Source organism: Besnoitia besnoiti, chromosome IX (assembly GCF_002563875.1).
Source record: "Besnoitia besnoiti strain Bb-Ger1 chromosome IX, whole genome shotgun sequence".
Lineage (NCBI taxonomy): Eukaryota > Apicomplexa > Conoidasida > Eucoccidiorida > Sarcocystidae > Besnoitia > Besnoitia besnoiti.
The window spans coordinates 473,730-498,306 of NC_042364.1; the positions used below are offsets into that span (position 1 = coordinate 473,730).

The 24,577-nt window shown below is 56.4% G+C and overlaps 5 protein-coding genes across 5 annotated transcripts; 3 read left to right on the top strand and 2 right to left on the bottom strand.

The window, feature by feature from the left end:
* Nucleotides 1-28: 28 nt before the first annotated feature.
* On the top strand, nucleotides 29-805 carry BESB_012430 (transporter, cation channel family protein; the record flags this gene model as incomplete). The annotated part of the gene is made up of 1 exon (XM_029359973.1): nucleotides 29-805. The coding sequence occupies one exon, from the start codon at nucleotides 29-31 to the stop codon at nucleotides 803-805; it is 777 nt and encodes a 258-aa protein (XP_029216640.1).
* A 4,585-nt stretch (nucleotides 806-5,390) lies between these two features.
* BESB_012440 (WD domain, G-beta repeat-containing protein) lies at nucleotides 5,391-8,132 on the top strand (the record flags this gene model as incomplete). The annotated part of the gene is made up of 2 exons (XM_029359974.1): nucleotides 5,391-7,464; nucleotides 7,945-8,132. 2 exons carry the CDS (start codon nucleotides 5,391-5,393, stop codon nucleotides 8,130-8,132), a joined length of 2,262 nt encoding a protein of 753 aa, XP_029216641.1.
* Nucleotides 8,133-9,712: 1,580 nt separating this feature from the next.
* BESB_012450 (uncharacterized protein) lies at nucleotides 9,713-13,589 on the bottom strand (the record flags this gene model as incomplete). Its single annotated transcript, XM_029359975.1, has 5 exons — nucleotides 9,713-9,897; nucleotides 10,195-10,305; nucleotides 10,737-10,835; nucleotides 11,196-12,236; nucleotides 12,617-13,589. The coding sequence occupies 5 exons, from the start codon at nucleotides 13,587-13,589 to the stop codon at nucleotides 9,713-9,715; spliced, it is 2,409 nt and encodes an 802-aa protein (XP_029216642.1).
* A 2,017-nt stretch (nucleotides 13,590-15,606) lies between these two features.
* On the top strand, nucleotides 15,607-16,537 carry BESB_012460 (uncharacterized protein; the record flags this gene model as incomplete). Its single annotated transcript, XM_029359976.1, has 2 exons — nucleotides 15,607-15,777; nucleotides 16,109-16,537. The coding sequence occupies 2 exons, from the start codon at nucleotides 15,607-15,609 to the stop codon at nucleotides 16,535-16,537; spliced, it is 600 nt and encodes a 199-aa protein (XP_029216643.1).
* A 299-nt stretch (nucleotides 16,538-16,836) lies between these two features.
* Nucleotides 16,837-23,286, bottom strand: BESB_012470 (putative Pelota; the record flags this gene model as incomplete). Its single annotated transcript, XM_029359977.1, has 13 exons — nucleotides 16,837-16,952; nucleotides 17,335-17,441; nucleotides 18,042-18,103; nucleotides 18,609-18,771; nucleotides 19,300-19,365; nucleotides 19,852-19,892; nucleotides 20,113-20,214; nucleotides 20,719-20,835; nucleotides 21,455-21,532; nucleotides 21,786-21,842; nucleotides 22,209-22,283; nucleotides 22,490-22,565; nucleotides 23,153-23,286. The coding sequence occupies 13 exons, from the start codon at nucleotides 23,284-23,286 to the stop codon at nucleotides 16,837-16,839; spliced, it is 1,194 nt and encodes a 397-aa protein (XP_029216644.1).
* Nucleotides 23,287-24,577: the final 1,291 nt, after the last annotated feature.

The window sequence follows — 24,577 nt, forward strand, 5'->3', positions numbered from 1 at the left end:
CGCCGGCGGCCTCCGTCTTCTCTCCCTGATGTTGCAAAAAACGCTCTTCGCTCTCTTCGAGCAAGGCCTCCGTGTCGGTGGCGCCCTCGTCTCCGCTCTCCGCTTCATCCGACGCAGGCTCCTCCTCTCTCTGCGAGTGCGCAAAAAGATCTTCGTCGTCAGCCTCCTCTTCGTCCTCCTCGACAGAGTCTTCGCCGTCAAGGCTCCCAAATTCCTCAGCCGCGGCGAGCAGAAGGCGGGGAAGCGCGAAGCCGCCCCCCCCGCCTCAGAATCTGCCAGCGCAAGCAGCGCAGGCGGGAGAGACGCAACGACCGCGGCCGCGCCGGAGGCAGACGGCGGAGACGCCGAAGGAGATAGCGGGGGCGGCGCGAGTGAGCAGAGTGCCAAGACTACGCAGACCATCAAGAGGAGCCAGACGCAAGCTGGACGCGACAAAAGGGCAGGCGAGTGCTTCGCAGAAGAACGCGGAGAGAAGACAGGAAAAGGCGCAGAGCGGCGAAGCAGAGAAGAGACACCGCGGCGAGCACCCTTGGAGGCGACCGCCGCGCAGGGACGCGAAGGAGGGCCCCACAGAGGAGACGGCTGGGGCGAAGAGACAGCACAGGGCGAACAGGCCTCGCCCCGAGCCGCAGACGCGCCGCAGGACAACCAGGAGAGCGCTGACGCGTCTCGGCAAGCGTGGACTGTAGAGGCAGCCGCAGAACGACAAACTGGCAGAGAAGGCGAAGCCCGTTTTGCGCGGTCGGAGCACGCCTTTGTGCGTAGACAACTGACGGCCGGCGCCGTCGCTTCCCCGTCCTCCTGAAAGCGGCGCGGGGAGGGCCTGCGCAGTTTCCGTGCCTCGGCTGCAGCGATTTTCCCTCTTGGTCTCCACGCGTCTCGAATCCCCTCGATCCCTCCTCCTCTCGCTTTCGCCGCCGCTGCTTCGCCCGTCGCGTTTACGATCGCTCGCCACGGGGCTCCGCGCCTCGACTCCCGAGTGGCACGCTCGAGTCTTCTGATGTCCGCGCAGCGAACGCTCTCTGCGGGCGCGCCGGCCGCTGCACACGCTGTCTCTCTGTCTCCGCCCCTCCGCGGAGAGGCTGACCTGTCTTCTGGGCGGTCGCAGCGGAGGACGGAGGCCCCCGCCAGTCGCTCCTTCGCCATCGCGCAGAGACGAAGGAGGGAAAGGCGTGACACGCGTGAGCAGCCCCCGAAGCAGAAAACAAAACAGGAGAGACGAGACAACAAGCACAAGTCTGAGGCCGAGCCGCGTCGGGAACGACCACGGAGAGAGAGCGAGAAGGAGACGACAGACGCATATGCAGACACAGGCACGGGTTCACTGCGTGGAAGGAGAAGGCAGTGTGGAGAAGCGGGGCTTCAGGCGAGTCAGCGTCTCCGCCTAGTCGATCCTCAGCAGAGACCGACGGGCGAGCGAGGCTCTGACCGCAGGGACGCCCACGAGAAGCAAGGAAAGGATACGAAACGGCACAGAGAAACATGCGAAGCAAAGCCAGATTCAAAGAATACGCGCATACACCCTAAACTGGCAAGATAGACTTTTTCAGAAGCAAGAAGACGACGGCGACCGGCGAAGACGCACGAGGCTCCAACCGGCTCCGATGCGACCGGAGGGTAAGACGTTTTGCGGGAAGTTGGGAGAAAAACGTCTCCACGGAGTACTGCGGCGAGATTTACTCCTGATACACGCGTGGGAATGGATGCAGAGAATACAGAGTGTCGCAGAGTGTCGCAGTGCGTAGACTCCGGTGTCCGGCAAAGCAGATTGTGAGGAAGTCAGCAGCGAAAGACTGAGTTATACATACGCGGCTGGACGCATAAAGAGAAAGAGAGAAGCGCATGTAGAGGTAGAGGACGACCCGCGTCATAGAGACAACAGCAGCTGACGACGCCTGCAGTGATGTGTGCAGCGAACGCGCGGCGAGTTTGAGGCGGAGACACGAAGTCGCCGTAGTGAGCCATCAAGGTGTGACGGCAAACGCCGCTCAAAACCTTGTCAGGGTTTGGTCAGAGAGTCTCCTCTGTGCGCAGGGACTGACAAGAAGAATCAGAGGTGAGACGTCGAAAAAAGCGTCACGTGGGTTGCCCGAATAGGGATTGGCGGTGGATGCGGTGCACAGCGCGCTGCCAGCGTAACGATGGCGTCGTCAGACAGCTGCATGCCCTTTATTCACCGTGTATCGACCCAGAGTTGTTTTGGAGACATCGCGACAGCTCCGTCGAGGCATGTGCATGACTGAAAAAACGCGGTTTGGCTTCGGAGCGCCTGAATTTCGAGGCTTGTGCCAGGGTTTGGGCACACAAACTCCCATTCGCGGCTCGCACGCGGCCCAAAGGTGCAAAAGAAGGCGAAAAGCGCAGCGAAGGCGTCTCAAGGTGTCTTTCTTCTTGCCCAGAGCGCTTCCAAGCACACCGCGGTCTCAACTCTCGGCGCATGCACGGCGCGGAAACTCTCTCCTCGCGTCCTGTCTCGTTGTGCTGCGGTTTCGCGAGGAAATCCACGACGGAGGCCGGAGAGACGGTACACGGATAAGACAGAGAAAAAACGGGCGAGCCGGGAAGTGTTTCTCTAGAGAAAGGGGTCGGGACTTAACGGACAAGAGCCGAGGGGGAACGCGGCGAAAAGGCGCGGAGAAGGGAGAGAAAAGAGCTCGCCGAGACGCACAAGAAGAGCAAAAGCGGCATCGAACACGCCCGATGAGACGCTGTCTCTGTTGGAGGTTCTATCCGCCAGAAAGAGAAGTGGTGTGTTGGAGGACGTCGGAAGAAACAGGAAGAATGGAAGCCTTTCGAGATTTCCAGGGAAAGCAGGGAGAAACGCAGCTCGACAGAAATTGCACGACTCGCAGCCGCCAAGCCGAGGACAGAGGAGGAAGCATCGTCGTTGCGCTCCCCGAGAGGAGGTAGTATCTGGAAAAGTATCCGGATTTCGATCGAGTAAGTGTCGCATGGAGGGTGGAGCCTTGTGAAATTGCGCGTGGCTGCGCGATATCCTAATATATTCTATTGTCGTCACAAGCTTTCTAAGTCTGTTGCCTCGGCCTGCGCACAAACCAGCAAGGCAAAGTAACACCGCCGCAGCGCCCGTGAGAACTGGCGAGAAGAGCTTGCGCCTCGGTGTGCCTCCGTTCGCCAACGCCAAACTGCTCGCCGAGGGAGCGGGCGCGCCTTCTACTCAAAAGATGATGTGCTCACGTGTGTCCGTGACTCATGCTAATACGCGGCAAGAGCGGCGGTAACCACAGAGAGCGTTAAAGGCATCATCGTGCGCCCCGACGAACGAAGCACGCGCCTCTACAAGCACGCAAACACTCCAGGGCAATATGTCTGAGGCTCTCTTTTCAACTCCGAACACGTATGGCTACCTGAGAAACCGCAACGCAGCGTCCTGTGTACGCGTGTATTTGTCTACTATGGTGTTGCCAGAATGCCTGACGCTCCAATACAAAAGAGCGAAAACTGTGGTGTGCGGCGCCGTTCCGCTCTCTCTTTCTTTGACTCTGTCGTCTATCCACACACACGATACGCCTTTTTCTCCGCTTACAGAAAGAAAGCGGCTAGGAGAATCCGCAGCAGCCGCAAGGTAGCGAGTGTTCATCACTCGTGTGGCGGCTGGAAGTGAGTTTAGCATGTGCTCGACGCGCATTTCCAACTCAGCCCTCCGATATCAGTCTTCGTGAAAATGCAGCCCTGCAAGTTATTTAGCTCGATTGAGGCTAGACAGCCGTGACTACTAGAGAACGGAGGACTCGGTGAAAGGGTGTTCGCAAGTCACGTTGAAGCAGGACGCCTATACGATGATCTGTTAGACAACCAGCCGGCGAGCGGATGCAATTCTTTCTTCTTGAGCGCGTACATGTCCTTCCAGCGCAGTAAAGACGTTTCAGCCATGAAAGTATTGTCTGACGAGTGAGCCGCCCAGGATTCCATCTCGATGCTTTTGCTGTCTGGTTTGCACTTGCGGCCAGAGCAGGGAGTCCCGAAGGCATCAGGTGTCAGCTCACGCTGCCCTGTGGCCTCACCGATGCTCACTGAACAAGTCTCACCAATAGTAGGGCCTTTCCGCTTGCTCGCTTCGTGAGCGCTGCAGAGAGTCCTGCAGGGAAACGTATCCGGTGTCTTGCCTCTGCTAGAGTCTCCCAGTGCTGATTTTCTCGCCCCGCCAGTGACGCCCGGCCGAGTCCAGTCCACAGGCGCACGAAGACCGCGTAAGCGGCTGCGCTTATCTCTCGCACGTAAAGCTACAAATCGCACTCTCCCTCTCGCGCTATGCATATGTATGTGAAGACATATAATACTACAATACACAGGTGTAGTATTATGTGGCGCGTCCGTGAAACAGTTGTTGAGCATGCCTATGCATGTATACATCAATACTCCACACAGTTGCACCTGCACCTGGAGCTGGTAATTTTTCACATGGTCAAGAGTGACGGCGAAATGCCCGCAGGGGGCGGAGAAGCCGGAATGGCAGAAAACAAGAGACCAGACATGTCCTACTTTTCGCGTCGTGTCCGCGGCGGCTCTACCAGCTGTGCGAAAAGGGCGCCGCAGCTGCACAGTCACTCCCTCCGCGTGGTCCTTGTCCTTCTCAGATTGAGACGACGTGGAAACCGGACCTTCTCCGTGAGCCGTCCGTCGAAAAACAACGCGGACAGTTGAAGGATCAATTGTTGAAGCCTGGTTGTAGCTGAGAGACCGAACCGCCGCAAACGGCCGGCAAAGTGGCCGCGAAGTCGCTGTGAAGCGAAACAGCGGCGCATTCAGGGGCGTCGATTTTGTGGGGTGTGATGAGCTCTTCAGTTTCTTCTCAACGAAGGAAGTCGGCAACCTCGCCAGTAGGGAGCTGGAATTTCTCGTTTCGTGTTTCGCCGGCAAGGCGCCGTGGCACGTGTTAATTGCGGTGGCGCCGCCACCCGCGAGACCAAGGGCGAACCGCAGCAAGAGGCCAAAGCTAGAGATAGGATCTCTTGCTGTCTCTTCAAACCGTGTGCGTGTTTCGCTCACTCTCTGTTTCCTTGGCACGTTCCTTTTCGTCTCCGACCCGCAGCTCGCAGGCCGCCTTCGACTTGCCGTGTGCGCCGTCCGGTTTTTCTCCTTTATCTCCAAATCTGGGAGTCTCCCTCTGTCTCTCCGTCTGTCGCCTCCACCTCGCGTTCCACATCGAGGCCTCTGGTTCTCGAGACGTACCTGCGGTCGCTCGCCTCGATCTTTCCCGTATTTTCGCTCGTCGCTGCGTCTTCTGTTAATTCTCGCTGCCGCCGCTTCAGCTGGAGCGAGTGTCTGGCTCACCCCCCTCCTCCAATTTCGGTGCTTCCTTCGCGGCGCTCTGTCCCCCCCACTCAGGGCCGTCTCTTCTCTGCTGCGTCACTCGCGAGCGGCTCACGATGACGACACGCCTCGTGTCGACTTCGGGGCGACCGGTGCATCCGGGCGACATCTGTCCCATCCGCTCGACGCAGCGCAGCCAGCCGTCTTGCCCGCTGCCGCTGTTTCCGGCGATGCCTTTTCTGCTGCATCCGCATCGTCCGCTTCTCTTCTGGTGCACAGCGACCCAGCTGCATGCGTACGACTTTGCCCGCGACGCGTGGCCCCTCTCTGAGGCGGCGGAGGCAGGCAGAAACCACGAACTGCCGGTGACCGCGGCGGACTGCGTCTGCCAGGGCTGCGGCGCCACAAGCTCCGGCCTCCGCCTCGCGGGTCGGCGCGCACCCGAGACGCCCAGATGTGCGCAGCCGGCGACGCTCGCTGGCGCCTCCGGCGCAGACTCGAAGAGCCGCTGCCTGTGGGTCACCGCGGGCGACGATAAGTACGTGCATCTCCTTTCTGACGGCGAGTTTTGCCTGCTGCAGAAACGGCAACAACGCAAGAAACTGAGCGCGGCGGTCTTCCTTCCGCCCGCGTCGTCGGCCTCGGCGCCCGAGGCGGCTGCAGCGCCGGCGGCGAGCGAGGCTTGGCCGCTTCTTCTCGCGGATAAATTTGGAGACGTCTACCGCCTCGCGGACTGCTCGCGCATGTCGGCGGCTCAGGAGCTCGCGGGCGACCGCCTCGTCAAGCGCATGAAGTCGATTGCGAGCGTTCACGGCTTACGGACGCGGCAGGGTGAAGCGGAGAACTGCGACGTTGCCGGGGACGGCGCTGCAGAGAAGCAGGAGGCTTCCACGCCAGGCAGTGCCGCAGCGGCTGCGGCCAGCTCCTGCAGTGGAGACACAGAGGCTGAGAATCCTCTGGCTGAGGGAGAGAGCGGTGGAAGAAGCGAAGGTGCCCCCGCTGCTCAGGCGACTCGGCCGGCGCAGGCGGTCGAAGATCGCGGCGACGAGGAGGGCGACGAGGAGGCCGATGGGGAGGAAGGCGACATTCCGATCATCTCGCATCTGACCACAGTCACGGTGCTCAAGGTCGTGCATCTGTCGGCGAAGGCCCGCTCGAGTCCCCAGGCTGGATGCACCCAGACTCACACGCTGCTCATCACCGCCGACCGCGATGAGAAAATCCGCATCTGCTTTCTGGACCAGCCCTGGAGCGTGGAGAGCTTCTTCCTTGGCCACGGGGACTTCGTCACCGACGTTGTCGTGCTCGCTGACGGCCTGCCTGCGTCGTCGCCGGCGCGCGCGGCGGCAGACGGGCGCGAGGAGGAGCGCGCCGCCGCCGCTGGAGACGACGCAGAGGGCCGCCAGCAGCGCGAGGCTCTTCTGGAGGGTCAGGTCGCTGCGTCTTGCGCGGCGGACGGGACTGTGAAGCTCTGGAAGCTGAAGGACGGAAGTCTGCTCTGCGAGAACGCGGAAGTCCTTCTGCAGCCTCGCGACCTCTTCGACTCGAGCGCACTCGCCCTCGTGGTCGCCCGCTCGGCGGCAGGGCGTGTGCACGACGTCGAGGGAGAGGCGTCGGCGAGGGGAGGGCCTGCGGAGGAAGCGGCGTGGGACAAGTCGTCCGGAAATCGCCCGCATGTCCTGCCCACCGGCGTGGATGCCGGCGTCCTCTTGCCCGCCTCGCTGGTGTACGACCCCGAGCAGTCCCTGTTGACTGTCAACTGTCTGGGCCTCCAGGGGCTGCTGCTCTTTCCCCTGGGTACCTCGGCCGCGGCGGCCGCGACTGGCATGCTAGGGAAGAAGCCGTTTTTCCTGCCTTTGCCTGCGGTGCCCTCCGCCACCCTCCTCGTGCGTCACTCGGCGGAGGAGATCGAGGGCGCACCAGCGCTCAACGCGGCCGCGCCTGTCCTCCGCGCGTTCAGGTCCTCTCCCCACGGGGACGCTCCGCAGACTCTGTCCTCCGCCGACTGTCCGGAAGTGCCCTTCGTCTGGTGGATTGACGAGGCAGGCCGGCTGCGGCCGCCTGTGGCAGTGTCTCTCCCTCTCTTGGCTTTTGCCTCCGGAGCCCAGAAGGAGGTGCCCTGCTCGCCGCAAGTTCTTCCGTACCTCTGCGGGAACGCAAACGACGCTTGCTTCCCAGCCCCCGGCGACGGTAAGCCACCGCGGGTCTGCCTGTCGTGCCGCGCTTCTCGGCGTAACGTTAGGTAGCTATGTGGAATACACAGGTTACTGTAGCCGTACATTAGTGCTAAATCTAGAGTATCTCTCGTAAGGCACTGCATAGGGTATGAACGCTCCTTCCGCACCGAGCGGGAAGCCTCGCGCCGCGTGAATTTGGAAGCGCGGGGCGCCTCAACTGGTGCGCACGTTAGGCATGGCCTTCCAGGCGAGGCTCCACCGCAGGCGTGTGTGCTGAGTGTGTTTAGTGGGGCCGCCAGTTCGGTGTTACGGAGAAGCAGAGAGCTGCGGTAGATACGCTGTGAGCCACGAGCGAAAGGCTTGTGTCGCGAGGGACGCTTTCTTGTCCGGTCAAATGGCTAGCAATTTGCGCTAGCTGGGCAATTACACATTCATCGACAGAGGCGCTGGAGGTCTCCCTGTGGCTCTGTGCCCCTTTTCTGTCGTTCCGCAGACGCCCGGCCGAACTACCTGTACCTGTGGAAAAGCACGCGGTCGCCAACGTGCCCCACCGACGAGGAGAGACGCGCGAAGCGACTGCGGCATAAGCATCTCCAGCAGCAACAGCAACAAGAAATGCATGAACGCTTGAAGAACCACACCAGCCGGGAGGCGTCCGCGGACATCCGTGCCAAAAGTTGAACGGCCGCATTTCAGGACGGTCACGGGAGCCGACTCCGCGAGCTGCTGGCGTCCGCGAGCTGCTGCCGGCGCTACGGAGGCGCTCCCAGGTGCGGATTCGGTGAGGAGGCGGAAGGAACGAAACTCTGGAGATGCACTCGGCCAGGGCGCCTTCAAGTGCCTTCTATGCTGTGTCAATGCACACGCGTATTCACTCGTTGAGAGATCTTTAATAATTCCGCCCGGAAGTGTGCGAAGAGGGGGTCTTGCTTTTTCGTCGCCTTGTTTTATTTGTGAGCTGGGCTCAGCAATATGTCACGCAGTTGCTTTTGGTCGCATGCTCGCTCGCCGAGGCCGTCGAGCCAAGCAAGACATTGAACAGGGCTCCGAACAAGGAACCCATAGTTATTTTTACATCTGCTGCGGTGCCTGTGTGAGCTGTCTTTTTGGAGTCGGTGGCAGTGGCCGCAGAGCTGGCTTTCGCATCGAGGCAGTGTAGAGCAGTCGACCAGAGGGCGCAGACGTAGGAGTCACGGTCCCGCGGCTGTCGACAGATTCAGGATGGCACGACCGCGGTACAGGCGCGGGATGATCTGCATCTTACGCATGCTAACGGTGTTACAACAGCTAAACAATAGTACACCTGGCACCACCAAGTTCTCGAGGGTAGCATGCTTTTCCTACGTAAAATGCTGCCAACAGTAACGGTGACAGTCAGCATCACTGCGGACGTTGCATCGGTCACACCTATCTTAACTTGTTTACTAGTCTTGCGGTACTATAATTTGTACAAGGAACTTTGCGACGCCGGCCGTGTTGTGGTGAACAGCAAAATGTAGACGCCGGTTACCGAGTCGAAGTGAAAGGCACATGACACGAAATAGTCCTCACGTCATACCGCCCAAGCAACTGTCTCACGCTGGGGCTGCACTCGCACGATCGATATAAGGATTTTTGCTTTGATAAGCAAAAATCCTTATATCGATCGTGTCACATCCACTACCGCGAATGCAAATTCAGGGCCTCTACGTGGACAAAGTCCGATTGACAGGCTCTCAACGCCTGATACTGAGCACTCATCCTGGCCCCGGCGAACGTCCAAACCGACGCTGACGTGGAGGGGAAACACTGTGAAGAAGCGATCGAGATGGACACGACCGAGTCATCCTGAGAGAGGAAATGAAGGGCCGTAAAATCCAGCGTGGTCCACGTATATTGCGACCTTCTTGTGGTTTAAGACTAGCCACGGCTGCCCACCTGTTCCTGCGCAACCTCCAGCATTCTTCACAAATGTGCACGCGCCCTCCCGTGACTGCAGTGCTGCTTCCGAACTGACAAGTGCTTTGTAGAAAGTTTCGGTAGTGCTCACATCTGGAAGCGTGATTTTGCCCCGGCGGTTCCTCGTGACGGGCCGCTCCTCCCAGACGCCGGACGCAAGTCTGTGCCGGTCACCCCTGTCATTATGTGCTTCTAAGTTCCAGCTGCAACGAAGACAAAATAGTTATGAGCGTCCATTCTGTTTGTCCGACCGAGTCTAAACGGGATCACATGTTCTTCTCCACGATGGCCTAAGGGCAATGCAGGCCGCTCACCTCATCGCCTCATTGTTTCCGTGGTGGTTGTTGGGCGTAAAAACGGCGGTCGTAGTAGAAGATGAAATCCTGCCTGAAAGGTCCTGCGCTGTCGCCAGCATGTTCGCCTGCGTCTTGGAAGAGCTCCTCTCGTAGGTTGTGACGAAGGTGACTGCTATAAATCGCCGTCCTCGTTTTCCAGGCAGTCGTGGCGGCTGTTCAGAGAGAGTCACGAACGTAAAAGAACCCCGAGACTCTTGCTAACAACGCACCACATCCCGGTTTTCGGTATCTGATGTACCTTTCACATGCACACCCAAAATAGGATACAGCTCCTCGCGGGAGCACAGGCAATCACGTGCAGCCTAAATCGTCGCACTTGCTATCTTGCAGGCTGGCCTAATCATGTCCACTTCAGAACAAGTGATATCCTCTCTTGTCTTCTCTCCCCTTTCAGCGCGTCAGAAGATTATTGAGGGCGGCCACACTGGAAATGGCCTCCTAGCTCTTACCGAGTGCGGCACTCCCCGCCACAAACAGGCTTAACAAGCCTATCAACGAAAACGACTGCTTCCTTTCGTCTGGGCTGTCAAACTTTAATGAGGATGGCTTGACGAGGTTATCTGGGCGGTGCAGTCACAATCACTCCAAGCGTAATTGACGGAAAAAATAACGCTCTTACAGCCAACACAAAATGGTAACGCATGCCACCGGGCCGGAGCTGCAGTTGTTCTCCGCGATGCGTGCCCCACTTGTGGTTCGAAGCAGGAAGACTTCCCTGATGTTCACATGAATCCCCGCTGCATGTGGCATCTGCGCCTCTGGTGGGTCACCTAAGCTACAGCCTTGCACCCTGCTAAAACTGTGATTTGAGGACCTGACTGTCGCTGTGGTGCATCTATATACACAGCTTTATACATACGGTTGTCACGAGGCTGTTTTTTTGCCTCGCTCCGCAAGGCAGTCACACGGCGGATGGCAAACGCAGGGTGCCTCCTGAGCCGGTCATTTAACTAGCTCATGTTCTGCAAAGAACGAGGCAAGAACCGCTTACTGCCAGCGTAACTTCCAGCAGCCAACGCGGCCAACAGGGCTCCACCCCACACGGCCGATGATTTCGAGGGGGCTACCGGCCTTTGTGGCAGGCCCTTCCCTGAGACAGCACGGCAAACAAGCGCATTCCCGGTCCACCTGAGCTTGCCGGGGGTAGATCAAAACGACCCACATGTCTGTCTGCAAAACGTCCGCGTAGGGCAGCGGCGCCACATTCGAAGAGTTTGCGCCACCATCAAGGCTGCTGAACGAGTTACGTACTTCCTCCCTCACAGAGAAGCCTGTTGAAGACGCTAGAAGCGGATATTTCGTAGTATAGGTGTGCGAAGTGATTCCGATATTGAATTGGCCGCGACATACTGCCATTATACGATGATCGTGGTAGATTATAACCCTAAGCACCACAACTGGTACCTGGGCAGCAGGTCACAGATACTAGCGACGGTGAAGTGTGGCTTACCTAGCTTGACTACATTTAAGAATTTCGGCCATTCTTTTAGTATGAGGGGAGGAACACCTCGCTCAAGGCAAACCACAGTGGCCTTCAGATCTACCGACGTTGCCTCCTGTTCCAACGTGTTCAGTTCGCTATCGACGTGCGAATGCTCCGTTGGAAAGTCGAAAAGATACTCAGGAATGTAAATCTCGGGCTCGTCTTCAAAGTCCTCTTGCCAGTCTCCACCGGCCTCATCCATCGCGCCTGCCATGCGTGCTCCCGTCGCACCTGGGTCCGCTGCGTACTCGAAGCCATCGTTTCTGCTGAGCCGCCGAGCCGGCGCCGGCTCAGATGCCGGTGGCAGCGCTTGGTCGTTTACAGTATCTCGAGCACCCGCGCTCGCGGGCACATGCGAAGCAAGGCGACTAGAGTTTTCGCCAAATCCACCACCTTCTATCGAATGAGTGGCATGCGTTCCATTGCGGAACACAGTACCGGTCATGGGACCAACCTCAGGTGCGTTTTCACCCGAAGTCGGTCTGAGTGAGCTATGTAGAGGCAACCTGCCATCACCTGCAGTCCCCTCCGTGTTGCGCTCTCGCCGAAGCCGATACAGTCGTTCTTTCACTTTCCAGTCAAAAATTTCAAGCGGCTTGATGCCATGAAGCATCCGCAGTGGCACACCCTGTGCAACGACAAGCCGCCCCTGCCTCCGGGGTCTCTGAGACGCCGCGGGTTCTCTTGTGCTTCGCTGTGACTGTTTCGCCCCTTTTTGGCAGAACCGTTTCGAGATAAAACACATCACGGACGACAGATAACTTCTCCTCGCGCCATCAGATCGCCCACCAGAACCTTCAGTGTCTGAACGTGGGACGTGCGTTTGAGACCCCGACTCTGCTACCTGGCTCCCCGATCTTTCCTCCCTTCTTACACTTCCCCTGTTGCCTGGGTGCGCCTCCTGGAGCACGTTGAGGTGGCTATGGGGATCGACGAATACCATGTCGCCCACCAATTCTCCGTTTTCGAGCCGAAGAGAGCGAAAGAGGACGCGCTCGCCACGACGGCCTAACAGTTAAAGACGCCACAAGCATCAATAGACGTCCACCCGCCGTTGATCGAGTCAGACAAAACAGATCCCACCCTCCAATGAAAGCGACAGTAGGGTAGAATTGAATTCAGAAGCAAACCTGAGACTCGGACATCGTCGCTAGCTGTCGAAATGCATTCCTCACGGAGAATCCCTTAATATAACGAGGAAAACTCGCCACAACTCAACGCCTGCGGCTGGTAATTTTGCGAGTGCCCCATATTACCCACTCTTTCTCGTGGTGATGCCTCGTCTACGAATCAAATTCCCAAGCGGAGCAGACAGGCAACTTCGTATGGCGTAGCAAATCTGTGTGATTGTCCTCACACTCATTAATGGCACACAATGCATCTCTTACGGGAGGGACAAATAAGAAGGCCTGCGTCCTGACGCTTCAGTTCAAAAAATCCTTCGTCTCTTACGGCGACGAGATTGAGAGCTTCCAGTTCTTCTGGTCGCACGCCAGGAGTATAGAGAACGGTAGGTGGCGAAGGATCCAACGCGCAGCGCCGCTCGGCAGAGGTCAGCAGCACATGAGGAGTAAGCCCTTCCACAAACGGATCATCGTCTAATAAGCTACCACTGTAATCCGGGAGGTACGCATCTGATAGAATAGGCGAATCAACACCATCATCGTACGAGAAGTCGTATAGGTTCTCGTTGTGGCTTCCAAAACGCGGCTCCCACGGATAACCTCCGTCCACGTTGCTTAAATGATTGTACGGGGGTTGCCGTTCATCAGCCTCCCCTGAAGGAAGCTGATCCGACTGTCCAGCCTGTTGGGGATCACCGCCGTTCTCCACTGCATCTAGTACCTGTGCTTGGCTCGGACCGGCCGCAACTGCGGTGTATAGTTCCGTTGGCTGCATCTTGCGGTGCATTGTTCGCGCGACGTCCTCACGCTGAGCCTGCCCGCCTGGAGAGAACGGCTTCACACGTTCAGCTAACGAAGCGGTTCCTTCGCTCTGCAGGCCTAAAGATGGGGCCGACTGACCTGAGCTGGCGCGTCTCATGCCAGCCCGGCTGACCCCAGGCTCTGCCGCTGCCGCTTCACCACGACTGACGTGCCCAAAACCTTCTATTTGACTACCCCTCGCACCGCTGGTTCTATCGTCTGCTGCGCCATGTCCAGCTTGCGGAGAAGGGCCCGGAATGGCTCCACTATTGGAGAGTTCAGGAATATTCGTCATGTGGTCTACACCGGAAACCTGACTACGTTCCTGCGTCCGAAGGCGTTGCGCTTCCAAAAGCGACTCTTCGACGTCGTGTTCCCCGATACCATCTCCGACGATGCTCGGGGAACTGTCTGGTCTCGCTGCAGCTGTTAACATGATCACGGATAACGTGGAGCAAAGAAGGCAGGCGCCAAAGCAAGGCGCCCTGTTCAGCCTGATCACCATGGTCTGTTGAAACTGAAGGGAGCTGAAGGCCTGGATATCGCATCACCGATCCCTCTCGGTGGACGCCCGTAACGGGCTACGCAAAACAACGGATCACGGACCCGCTCCTTTCACCGGCTTGAGTGGGACGTGAAAACCTCAGGTAACGGGCACTGGCAGAGAGTGCAGGAGAGACACGCCACATCAAGCTGGAAACGCTAGCGATGCACACGATGTACCTGAGAATCAAGCATTTAGATATAGGCTGTACGACTACCATACCACTGACACTGGCACCCGCTAGAGGCTCAATCATCAACATGCGAAGTCGCTTCCACATTCTGGAGAACTGGCGCGTCGCCCTTGTAAAGCCAGCGCAGTCGACGAGAAATACTCACGGAAATCTGCACGACTCGTCTATACTGCACCCCGAGGTCACAAGTCGTATATAGAGATGCAAATAAGGCACAGCTAGAACGAAGCCGTTTATGGGTACCCACGACGACTACAATTTTTTAAGGCGTGGACAATGAAGTGATGACCCCAGACAAACAAGGCTCCCACAAAAAGTACTAAAAAATGAGCCTGCGGTCCACATGTGTAATATGGGACAGAGTAAGAAAACCTTCGTCCTAGTCAACCTGATTCCTCCGAGCGTACTCTTTCTCCGCATCATCAGATTCCAAACAGTTTACACTGCAGCTGCGTTGAGGCGCCGCTTCAGAGACGCATGCGCAGCACCGCTTGAAAAGCCCGTTTTCCCGTGGTCCGAAGCATGCCTACTGTGTAGCAGGAAACACCACATCTAGTTGCTACATATCATTTCGATCTAACTTCGAAAAAGGGGGGCCGCATGCTTGGCAAATGAATTGCAGCCGGTGGATTTCCGAAGTGGATTCTTGGTCCTTTTGGGCCGAAGTCATTCTCACCGTTTTTTCAGTAACGGCGATCCCATGCCTGACGTGCTCCAAGTGGGACGCTTCTACACAAGAGAGGTGTGTTTACCCTCGTTTCCGCCAGAGGCGGTTCTAGTATGGTACGGATGTTGGCACCCGGGAATTGGCAACACCGGACAACGCGAGCGATAGCCTGTCCAACGTGCATTTGGCTCAGCCGCCGTCGCTGCAGCTTTCTCGAATAGCGCTTTTGGCGGGCGAGCACATCCACGGATCTACTCTGTGATGTGGCACTGTCTTCAATAACCGATTGACGGGTTCGGTGTGCAGCCGTAGCCGCTGGCGCGTCGACTCTTTTCCACCAGCGGGTTGTGCAGATGCTGCGGAAGGCATCCCAGCACGAGTTCTCCCAACCACGTGTGATACTGGCAGGGTCGACAAAAAACACGTCTTTTTCTTGCCAACGCGTTGACTGCTGTCTTTTTGCAGGGAATGCCGCGGGCTCAGGCTAGTCGACTGCTCGTAAAAGAGAAATTTAATTCAGACCGTTGTTGCATGCAGTACGTCATTCAGCTGGAACCCGGGAGAGCACGGTGTCTACCGGCATGAAGTCGCTAATTCCTCACTCTTAACGTTTTACGTTTCTTCGTGTGCTCCCTGAGGACGACTCCCGTCGGCCGTGCAGCTCATGTCCGTGCGCGAAATCTCAGCTTCCTCCTTTCTGTCGCGGCGCATGAGCGCGAAGCTGTTGGTTTGAGCGCGACTCCCCGGCACCGAAACATCCGTCGGCTGTATCTTCCACTGATAGTATCCAGAATTGTGAAAGCTGTCTCCGCTGTAGAACAGAAGTGCCTGAGGACGTGGCAAGCATTCCCAGAGCCTCTAGTGGCTGCGTCTGCGATCGTGCTTTTCCTACGCGCCGAGCGCCGTCTGTAAACTAGACAGGCGACCACGTCTCACCGCCAAGCTAGCAAATGCAGTGAGAAAGTTATTGACATCAAATAAGCTTATTACGGGACGCGTTGTCCTGGCGTGAACCTTCGTCAGCCTCCACTTTCTTGGGGGGCGCAAGCATGTGGCTAGCTCCGCAGGGCGTCACCCCCGACGAACAGGTTACCAGGATAGATCCAGTGAGGGAGGAAGGCGAGGACGCGGAGCGCAGGATCACGCAGCAGCAAGCTGCCCAGCGTTTCTGCCTCTCCTTGCAGTCTCTCCGCGATGCGGCCGCCCAAGGTCTCCTGACGGTAAGCTGCCTTTTTTTGTTCGAGCACCCCGGATGTGCCTAGTAACAGTGCGTCGTCTACAGTTCCTGGGACTGTAACCTGCTCAGGAGCGAGGAGAGAGGCGTTTTTCAGAGCTCGGTAGCGCCGGTCTTCTGTTTGCTTGGCTAGGCAGGAAGCTCTAGTACAATAGGTGAACGCCTTTGGCCTGCGCCTAAGCCGTGGATGGAATTACTTTACCGCCGCATAATCTGCTAAAAAGCAGGGCATTTCAGCTGTCTTCAGCAGAGCGTGCGTTCCGCCGCTTGGTGAAACCCTTTGGCAGAGCCGTGCCGCGTTTCCACGGTGTCTGCAGGTTGAAGAGCGGCCGAATCCCCACGGCGCCACATTTTCCCCGATGCGTCTCTACCGCTTCGGCGAACTGCAGCAACTCGCGTGGCGCGTCTGGGGCGGGCCGCAGGAGCTCGAAAGGGAGCTTGAACGCAGGAGAGAGCAGCGCTGGCAAGTGCGCCAGAAACGCGTGCTGGGCTCAGTTGTTGCGCCAGAGGGATCTCAGGCGCGCGGAGACGCGCACCAGGCCAAGTTGTCCAGGCAACTGCGGCGAGCGATTCAGCCGCGCGCGACAAAGAAACGGTCGCGCGTGCAGCCGCAGGGGGGGGGAGCGCTGCCGCAGCGAAGAAAAACACCCGAAACTAGCAAACATCAAGACGCTCAAGAAAGCCAGCAGTCTGCGTCCCGGGACACCACGCCCCGCACAGAAGACCTCGTCTGGGAAGTGATCTGAGATCCGTCAACTGCGAGACAACGCGCAATCTCTCGAGGGTACGCACGCTCCTTTTTCTGTGTTCCCTGCTGCTTTTAAGCGCTCTCGTCCTTTCGCGCCGCTCGCGGTGCCTCTCTGGCTCCTTTCTGCTTGCTGAATTCCTTGTCAGTGTCTTTTCGAACCCTCATCGGAAGACGACTTCCCTCTACATGTGGTTTGAATGGAGCTCGCCAGAGTTCGCCGAGAGCGAGGCTGAGGTATGCGCCTTCGCTCTGCGCAGAAAACGCTGGATAGCAGAATTCACAATGGCAGAGTTCGCGTTAGCTCTCTCGCTTGGCGTCGCACTCCCCGCCTGCTTCAGCGTCCTCCAACTCCTCGAGGTAGTCGTCGATCGGGAACTTAAGGATCGCTGCCACGCCAGAGAGCATGTTGAGTTCTGCGGCGAGGCAACGCAGTGGGAAGAAAGACAGATTCAATGAAAGCGAGACACGCGCGTCGGATCACGCAACCCATCCAGTAGCGCCCGTCCCCAAGGCGGGAAATACGACGCGTAGGGCGGAGCAGCGCTGTCGGCGCAGAGAGAGAGCACGTGAGCGAGAAACAGCCAAGAACACGAGAAGGCATATTCTGGCAGTGGAGCAGGGTTCTGCCTTGCTAGCCGAGATGCGAACAATCGCCGATCGCGGACGCCGCGAGGAACTGAGGCCTGCGATAACGTGCCTAACGTCGCCAAGCAACGCCAGGGAAAAAGTAGCTCTACGGTTCTTTTCCGTTTTCTCACTCCAGTTACATCTTGTAATTCTGGTTCGTCTCCTTACGTTCGCCGCTCGTGTGCTGATCAGAGAAGGTCAGCGCTTCTCCGCCGCCCCGCTCGACTTCCTCCACGAGGCGAACGTAGCGCCTGCGCTCGGCCGCGTCGCTCGACCTAAGTAGTCAAACATTAGATAATAAGTGGAAAGGATAAATTAGGGCCATCTGCACATCTTTGTTGAGGCCATCTGTTGCATAGTTTTTTTACGCCTCACACCGTTCGTCAGACGACAACTCTACCCTCGCACACTCTAAATTCATCTTGTGACGCGGGTTTATTTGTCAGGACTGCCTGGCGCTCAACAACCCTTCCGTCAGAAATAGGCGAACTGTCGAATGCTCAGAGAACGGTTTCTAGAAGCCGCACAGACCCTTAACGCAAGAACACAACCCAGTTCAGCGTCTGGTTTGTTTCCAGTGACGATCCTTTGTTGGGCCTATGAAAGCAGCCCGCGGCACCATACGACTCGTCCTCGGCATTTTAGGAACTCTACTGTCTGTGCTTGTTCGGTTTGATGTCCTTCTGGCGCCACACCCCGTGAATGTGGCAGCTGTCGCCGAAGCAATACAACCCACGAGCTGGAGACTGAAAAAACTAAAAAGGACGAAACGGTATCGAAATATGCGCAGCGGATACCGAGGGAGAGAGAGGGAGTCCACCAAGGGCTTTCCTTTCTCTCTCGTACTTACTACAGGCGCCTCGAAGTCGTCTTACCTCAACAGACCGTCGGTAATGAGCAGCGACTTCACCGCGCCGACTTCGACGGCCTTCGCAACCTGCGTGCCAGCCGAAAAAAAACCAGCACACGCTTGATGACCACGCGAGAAGCACTCCATTCTTGTGCTCAAAAAGTTCCTCCTCGCCACTCAATCTCATGCATGCAACGCCTCGCTATGCAGAGACGCGTACGCCTATTTAAACATACAAACATATAAATACATATAACTATGCACGCATATATCCATAAAACAGACTGTTGAACATGCGCAGGCACACAATGCTTGAGGTGTGCGTTTTGCGACCGTCGTTCGGTCGCCTCTCCACGGAACGCACATCGGCCTGATGCTGCGGTCCGCCTCCTCAAGCAGGTCGACGCATATCCTAAACAACACGGATACAAGGCTGCTGGAACTTATGATACACAGCTGGACTGGGGATCGTTGCGACGCTTGCAAGACACGTGCAGCCTGATCCAGACGGCGAACTGCCTGTCCTAAGTCAGTGCGAATGGCGACGAGCCAAGCACCGACGAGCCTCGCATCTAGACGAAAGAAGCGTCACCTGGTCAAGGCCGTAGCAGGTCAGATTGCGCGTATCGTTGCCTGAGAGCGTTTTGTTCAAAAGTTTGTAGAACTCCTGCAGCCGCTGGGCGTGGCGGGCGGCCTTCGTATTCTCTAGAAGCGCCGCGACGCTCGGATCGGCGAGCAGCTCCGTCAACGCCTGTCTGTATACATAAGAGGGCAAAAAGCCACATCAGCATTTCAGAAAAACTACCGAAACCAACAGAAAACCAACTCCTTCGAAACAACGGCACACATGGCGTCTGCACTCGAGGGATCGCCCCTCGAGGCGCCTTCAAGGCACATCAGGGAGGGGGGAGGAGGAGGGGTAGGGCAGAGTCTAAAGCCCAGCGAGACAGCCAAGCATTTAATTGCGGTGAAATCAGCCCGGGTCGCCTTGCACTGCAGCGCATGTGCATCAAAGACAGGCTGCAATTCTGCAGTGAGATCGCTTCCCTCCTCTGGCAACTAGAAGCGTTTGGAACAGAACCACTACAAGCGCAAGCTTTTCACCTGATCCTAGATAAGCAGGGAGCTGAGTCGATACGGTGATCAGCCGCAGATCCGCGGCACAACACGAGGGCAACTATGCAGGATGCCTGGGGGGAAGGGGTGTGTGTCTGGATCTTCCAGTCTGCTCGCCTCTGCGCGTGTTGGAGACTCAGCACGAAGGGCGGCGAGCGAGTTCTCACTTGTGACCAGTCGATGCGGAGGCAGTCACGAACATCTGCTTCCTGCTCACGAATTGCTTGCAGTCGCTGCAGCGGGAGGCACACCCGAAACGCAAACGAACAAGAATCGCAGAACCGTGAGCGAGGCGCAAAGCGTCTGTGCGAAGCAAAAGGCCTTGAAATGCGCCTCGAGGAGACGTCTCATACGCGGTGACGGCCGCGTAGTAGACGCACACGACACATGTGTGGGAGGATAGAGCCGCGTCCCCCCTTTGAATTTCTTTCGATCGAATTGCCTTCTGTCCACTCGCTTTCTGTCAAGCACGATGACGTGCTGATTTTCTGAACGCCGTAAACCCGAACCACGCCGCACAACCGTGTGAATGCATTCCTACACAGACAACGAGCACGATCGTTGACCCAAAGCTCCCCTGCCTCTGCGACAGCCGCGGCGGCGCCGCCCTGCACCACAGCCTGAGAGCCGCGCAAGAATCGCCCTCCCTCTTCTTCGTTCTTCTCTCTTGCGCGGACGAGGGATCTCCAGCCGAAGATTCGAGAAGGCGCCGCACTCACCGCTTGACGGCTTCCTCGTGAAGAAAGTGAAGGAAGTCGTCCTGCATCGACAGAGAAGACAGAGAGAAGCAGAGCGACGCTTTTCCGCGTGAACGCGAAACTAGAAAAGCACGAAACGCAGCCGCTCAGGCGGCAAACGGCCCTTTCTGCTTGAGGACCTCCACCGCACTCTCTGTTTCCGTCTGCGCGAAGAAGCGCGCTCTGCTTCCACACACGGAGACGCGCCGCAGGCCTTCTACCGGTTCAAGGCCGCGCGCGCACCTTCATGAAGCCCGGGCCTGCGATCAAGACGCATTTGACGGCCTCAAAGTTCGTGTGCACAACGAGACTGGAGAACACGTCGCTAAAAAACCTCTTCTTCGCCTGAGAACAGCACAACGCACCGCCTGTACAAAACGCTGCAGCGAAGCTGCGCAAATCTGCACCCATACGACGCTGGCGCCCGCCGTCCAGAGAAAAGGCACGCGCATGCGAGGCAAGCAGGAGCAGCACAGACATACAACAGATAACAGTATATGCATGTGTTTTCACGCATGTATACGTGTATATGTGCAAACATATAGAGCCATATATATGGATCTACATGCGTCTGTGCGTATACTACGTATACACATGCATAGATGGACATATGTATACATATACAAATATGTATATATACTTTTATTTATTCATGCACCGACCCGCATCACCTCCGAGGCCCCCACGTGGACGGCCGCCGCTTCACACCCTAGAAACTCCTTCTTCGCAGTTGCTAGCTCTGCCGCGCATCTCGTTGGATTGTAATCCAATCGAGTGCTTCGGCGCAGCGTCCCGGTCAGGAACACTTCAAGTTTCGAGAGGGATGGAAAGCTTCCGCGGAAGATGTACCTTATCGTAGTTCGAGAAGGGTCCGCGCTGCTTGGGCAGCGCGGCGGCGATGCGTGCGACGGGCTTCGCGAGCGCGTTGGTCAGCAAGAAGATATGACAGAGGCCGCTCTCGATGAGCTGAACACATGCGACGCTCCATGGACTACGCGCTCAAAATCCTTTAGGCACAGCATCGTCGATCATGTGCGCAGACTCGAACGCGTGTGCACGTTTGCTATATATGCGTAAATGCATATGCACATATACACATCTATATGTGTCTGCATATATGTGCATGGATATACGTGCGTGCTTGGATGCATGCAATTCTGTTGAATGTCTACGCTGCATGGGAGTTCCGTCTGCATTTTTGTAGACAGACAGGCAAAAAGAGCTGTCGTGGGGAGCTGCCGCGTAGTTAGAAGCGGACGCAGTCTCGAAAGACGCACACGGAGAAGCGGCAACAGGTCGCGCGGCGTGGAGGCGAAAGCGGCCGCAGAGAGACACCAGAGCACTGCGCGCCCCAGTGTCAGAGTCGAAGGGTCAGAAGGGCTCTCGTTTGAATGCCACAGAACAACAGAATCACTGAAGCTAAGAGTCAGGGCTACAATTATGAGCGTGCACCAATGATCGAGGGAGTCACCACGACATGACAGACCAACATCCTGAAAGATGATAATGGAACAACAAGACTCGTGTGCGCGATTGCAGGTTGAGCTGCAGATTGACTTGGCACGCTGCTCCGCCTCGTACTCACCACGACCTGCACTTCCGCGCTCCTGTGGGGATCGACGGCCTCTCTAAGTTTTTCCAAAAAAATGCTGTCCCAGCACTCCTGCGCAGAGAAAAATTACCACGCCAGCGCAGCACCCTGCGAAAGAGCTCCCGAAGCCGCTATGCGGCCCTACACGCCGGAGGAAACTGAAGAATACAAGAAGAACTTCAGCAGTAACAGAGCTGAACTGCAGATCAATTGAGACGATGAATCCATTGCCAAATGCATCATCATGATCTCGCGCGAAAGCGATGAATCCAAACGCGTGATCTTTCTTTCTCGCCTGCGACTCAGGAGGGGCGGCGCAGCGTACCTTGAAGAGGGTGAGCTTCAAGTGTAGGGAGAGCTCCAGCGTGTGGAAAACGCCAATCTGTGGGCGAAAGGAACATTTCAGACTGCGCGACCTCGAAAAGAAGACAGACACCATCTCGTGGCCATGACGCCTCGACCCACAGGCTACAGACCATCGCATGTCTCGAGCCTCAAGCGATTCTCTGAACAAGAAGTGATGTAAATTCGCCGCGGCACCCGTTCCGTATTTCCCCCTCTCGCGTTTGTCGCAAGCGGCATGACGCGGCACCATGGATGCCAGCAGAGAGCGCACACACACGGAAAGCAGACAAAAACGAAGAAGCGACCAACTGACAGCGAAGTCGATTCAACGGCAGAAGGGAAGCAGAAAAACGAAGCGGGGCGCGCACGCGCTTCAAACTCTAGAATGTGTCTTTTGTTGTACCTTCACATAAGGGTTTTCCTCCACGACTTGGCCTGAAATCCGCAGCAGGTCACCGTCAGCTTCGTATTCTGTTTTCTGTGCGAGCACAGCAGAGCCAGCGAAGGACTAGAAGGGGTGGAGAGAGCTAGCGACCGCTAAATGCGCAGTTATATCCACATATATGCTCATGCACGTTCAGATGTACAGATATATATGCGAATACGTATCAACATATATGTATATATATATATATATATAGTTACACCCCCCCCCCCCCCCCCACCCCGCATCCTGAGTCTTACCTTCACGAGAACGTTCAAAACAATTTTTTTGACCTCAGTTGAAACCATGCCGCTTCCGCTTTCCTTCTGAAGCTTCCTGAGTCACAACGCAAGAAATCACACAGACCCCATACCGCCTTCTACACTCTCTCCACGGGCATTCGTGCCCATGCCTCTGAATGGATGCATCGCCCACCAACGCACCAACACTCCTATACGCCCAAGAATCTATAATATATATATATATATATATATATATATATATATATATATATATATATATATATATATATATATATATATATATATAAATATGTGGAGGAAGCAAGGATCCCAGCGAGAGACCTAAACATGCTGATACATACGCATACAAACCTCTGTATAAACGCCTTCATATATATATATATATATATATCCTAAACCCTATATATATATATATATATATAAAACCCTAAACCCTATATATATATATATATATATATGGCCCAAATGTCAGAGCGGCATGCGCAGGGACTCTGCGGTTGGAGCTCTCGCCCCGGAGACCGGCATGGAGCGCCGACTGAATCTGCCTCGCATCAAGGTTCAGCCATGTGAGCTGTGCACGCATACGAAACACTGGGGTTACAAAAAATGAACTGACGTTAAGAGGAGATCTCTGGCTCGGATAATGCAGTCCACACGCACCGCGTCGTCGCGCATTTGACTTTGTCGCCGGGGAGAATGAGGTTGTAGAGCGTCCAGACATCATCGGCGACTTCGCACTCGCACACGATTGATCCGCCGCCATCGCGGTCGTAGTCCTGCTTCAGGAGCCTCATCTTCAGTCAGTGATTCTCGTGCGTCGCCTCAGATCCTCGCACGGAGTTGGCTTTTCGCAGAATCGCGAGGGTCGGATTCGGTGTCCTCTTGCTCAGCGGATGGATAGGCTAGGTGTGTTCGGCGCGAGAAGAAGAGGCATATCGATCGTCACAGCCATCAACGAAGGAGAGACGCATGCAGGCACAGAGAGAGAGAGGGTCTCGAGTGGTTGTGGGTGCTGCAACGCCGACGTCGGGGAACAGCGACTTCACCGCTGAAGAAGTCTTACGCGCGAGGCCCAAAAACCCAGGGCCCCCGCCATCGAAATCATGCACCTTTATGCAATTCCACTACTGTTATTCTGCCGAAAATACAGGTGAAACGAGAGGACGATAGGCGCAACGCCTGCAGCGGTCATGGGTTCAGTCTAGAGAGGAAGAAAGACGGGCGCGGCGGGAGAGAAGAGACAGTGAGCGATCGGGCGAGAAGGCTTGAACGAGAGAGGAAGATTCAGAATTGACTTAAGAAAAACACCAGAGAGAGAAAAACAAAGAGGCACGCAAGTGAAGTGCCGATGCGGAAAGGCCGCGCGGTCAGTATCAAGCAAGAGGTGCTGCGTTGCTTCCCTGGATGGGATGAAAGGATGTTGCATCCGCGATGAGGAAGTGGAGCGACTTCAGAGACTTGATTGTGGCTTTCCCAAGAGCGCAGAAAAAACAAAGTTGGGGAGACGGCGAAAAGAAAAGCGGGGAGCACCTGGAGTCAAGACGACGCAGAAAGGTGGACGGGTCACCTCTGAGGCGGTACCCTTTTATGAAAATTGGTCGAGAGAGGAGTTTTTCGCGGAGCACTCGAAAATGCATGCGACTTTGTTTCATTTGGCAGAGCTGGTCTGGAAGCGCCTTCTGCTGCGGCCCTCTTTCGTGTTGCTCGGGAACGAATCGCAGACTATCTTGTTTTCTGTAGCAGACAACGAACCGCTAGTCAAGTTGCGGTGGATGAAGGAGCTTCGAAAAAGGACAAACCGGGAAGAAAACAGCGGACTGACGGAAAGGCCAGCAGACAACGAAGACGAAACATACAAAGTAATAGAGAGCATTGAGGATGTGATGATCCGACAACCCGACGACAGATAAGGTGACGCAAGGAAGCCTCGAAGCAACAGAGTCCGGCGGCAGCGGTTTCGCAGCAAAATCAATCACTTGCGCGAAAGACTGAACCTCTCCTTCCCAGAACTAGACTCGGTTCAGCTTTTTTCGGATTCTATGGATACAAAAAGCGAGGTGCAGCGGAATCAGCTTCGTCGGTGCA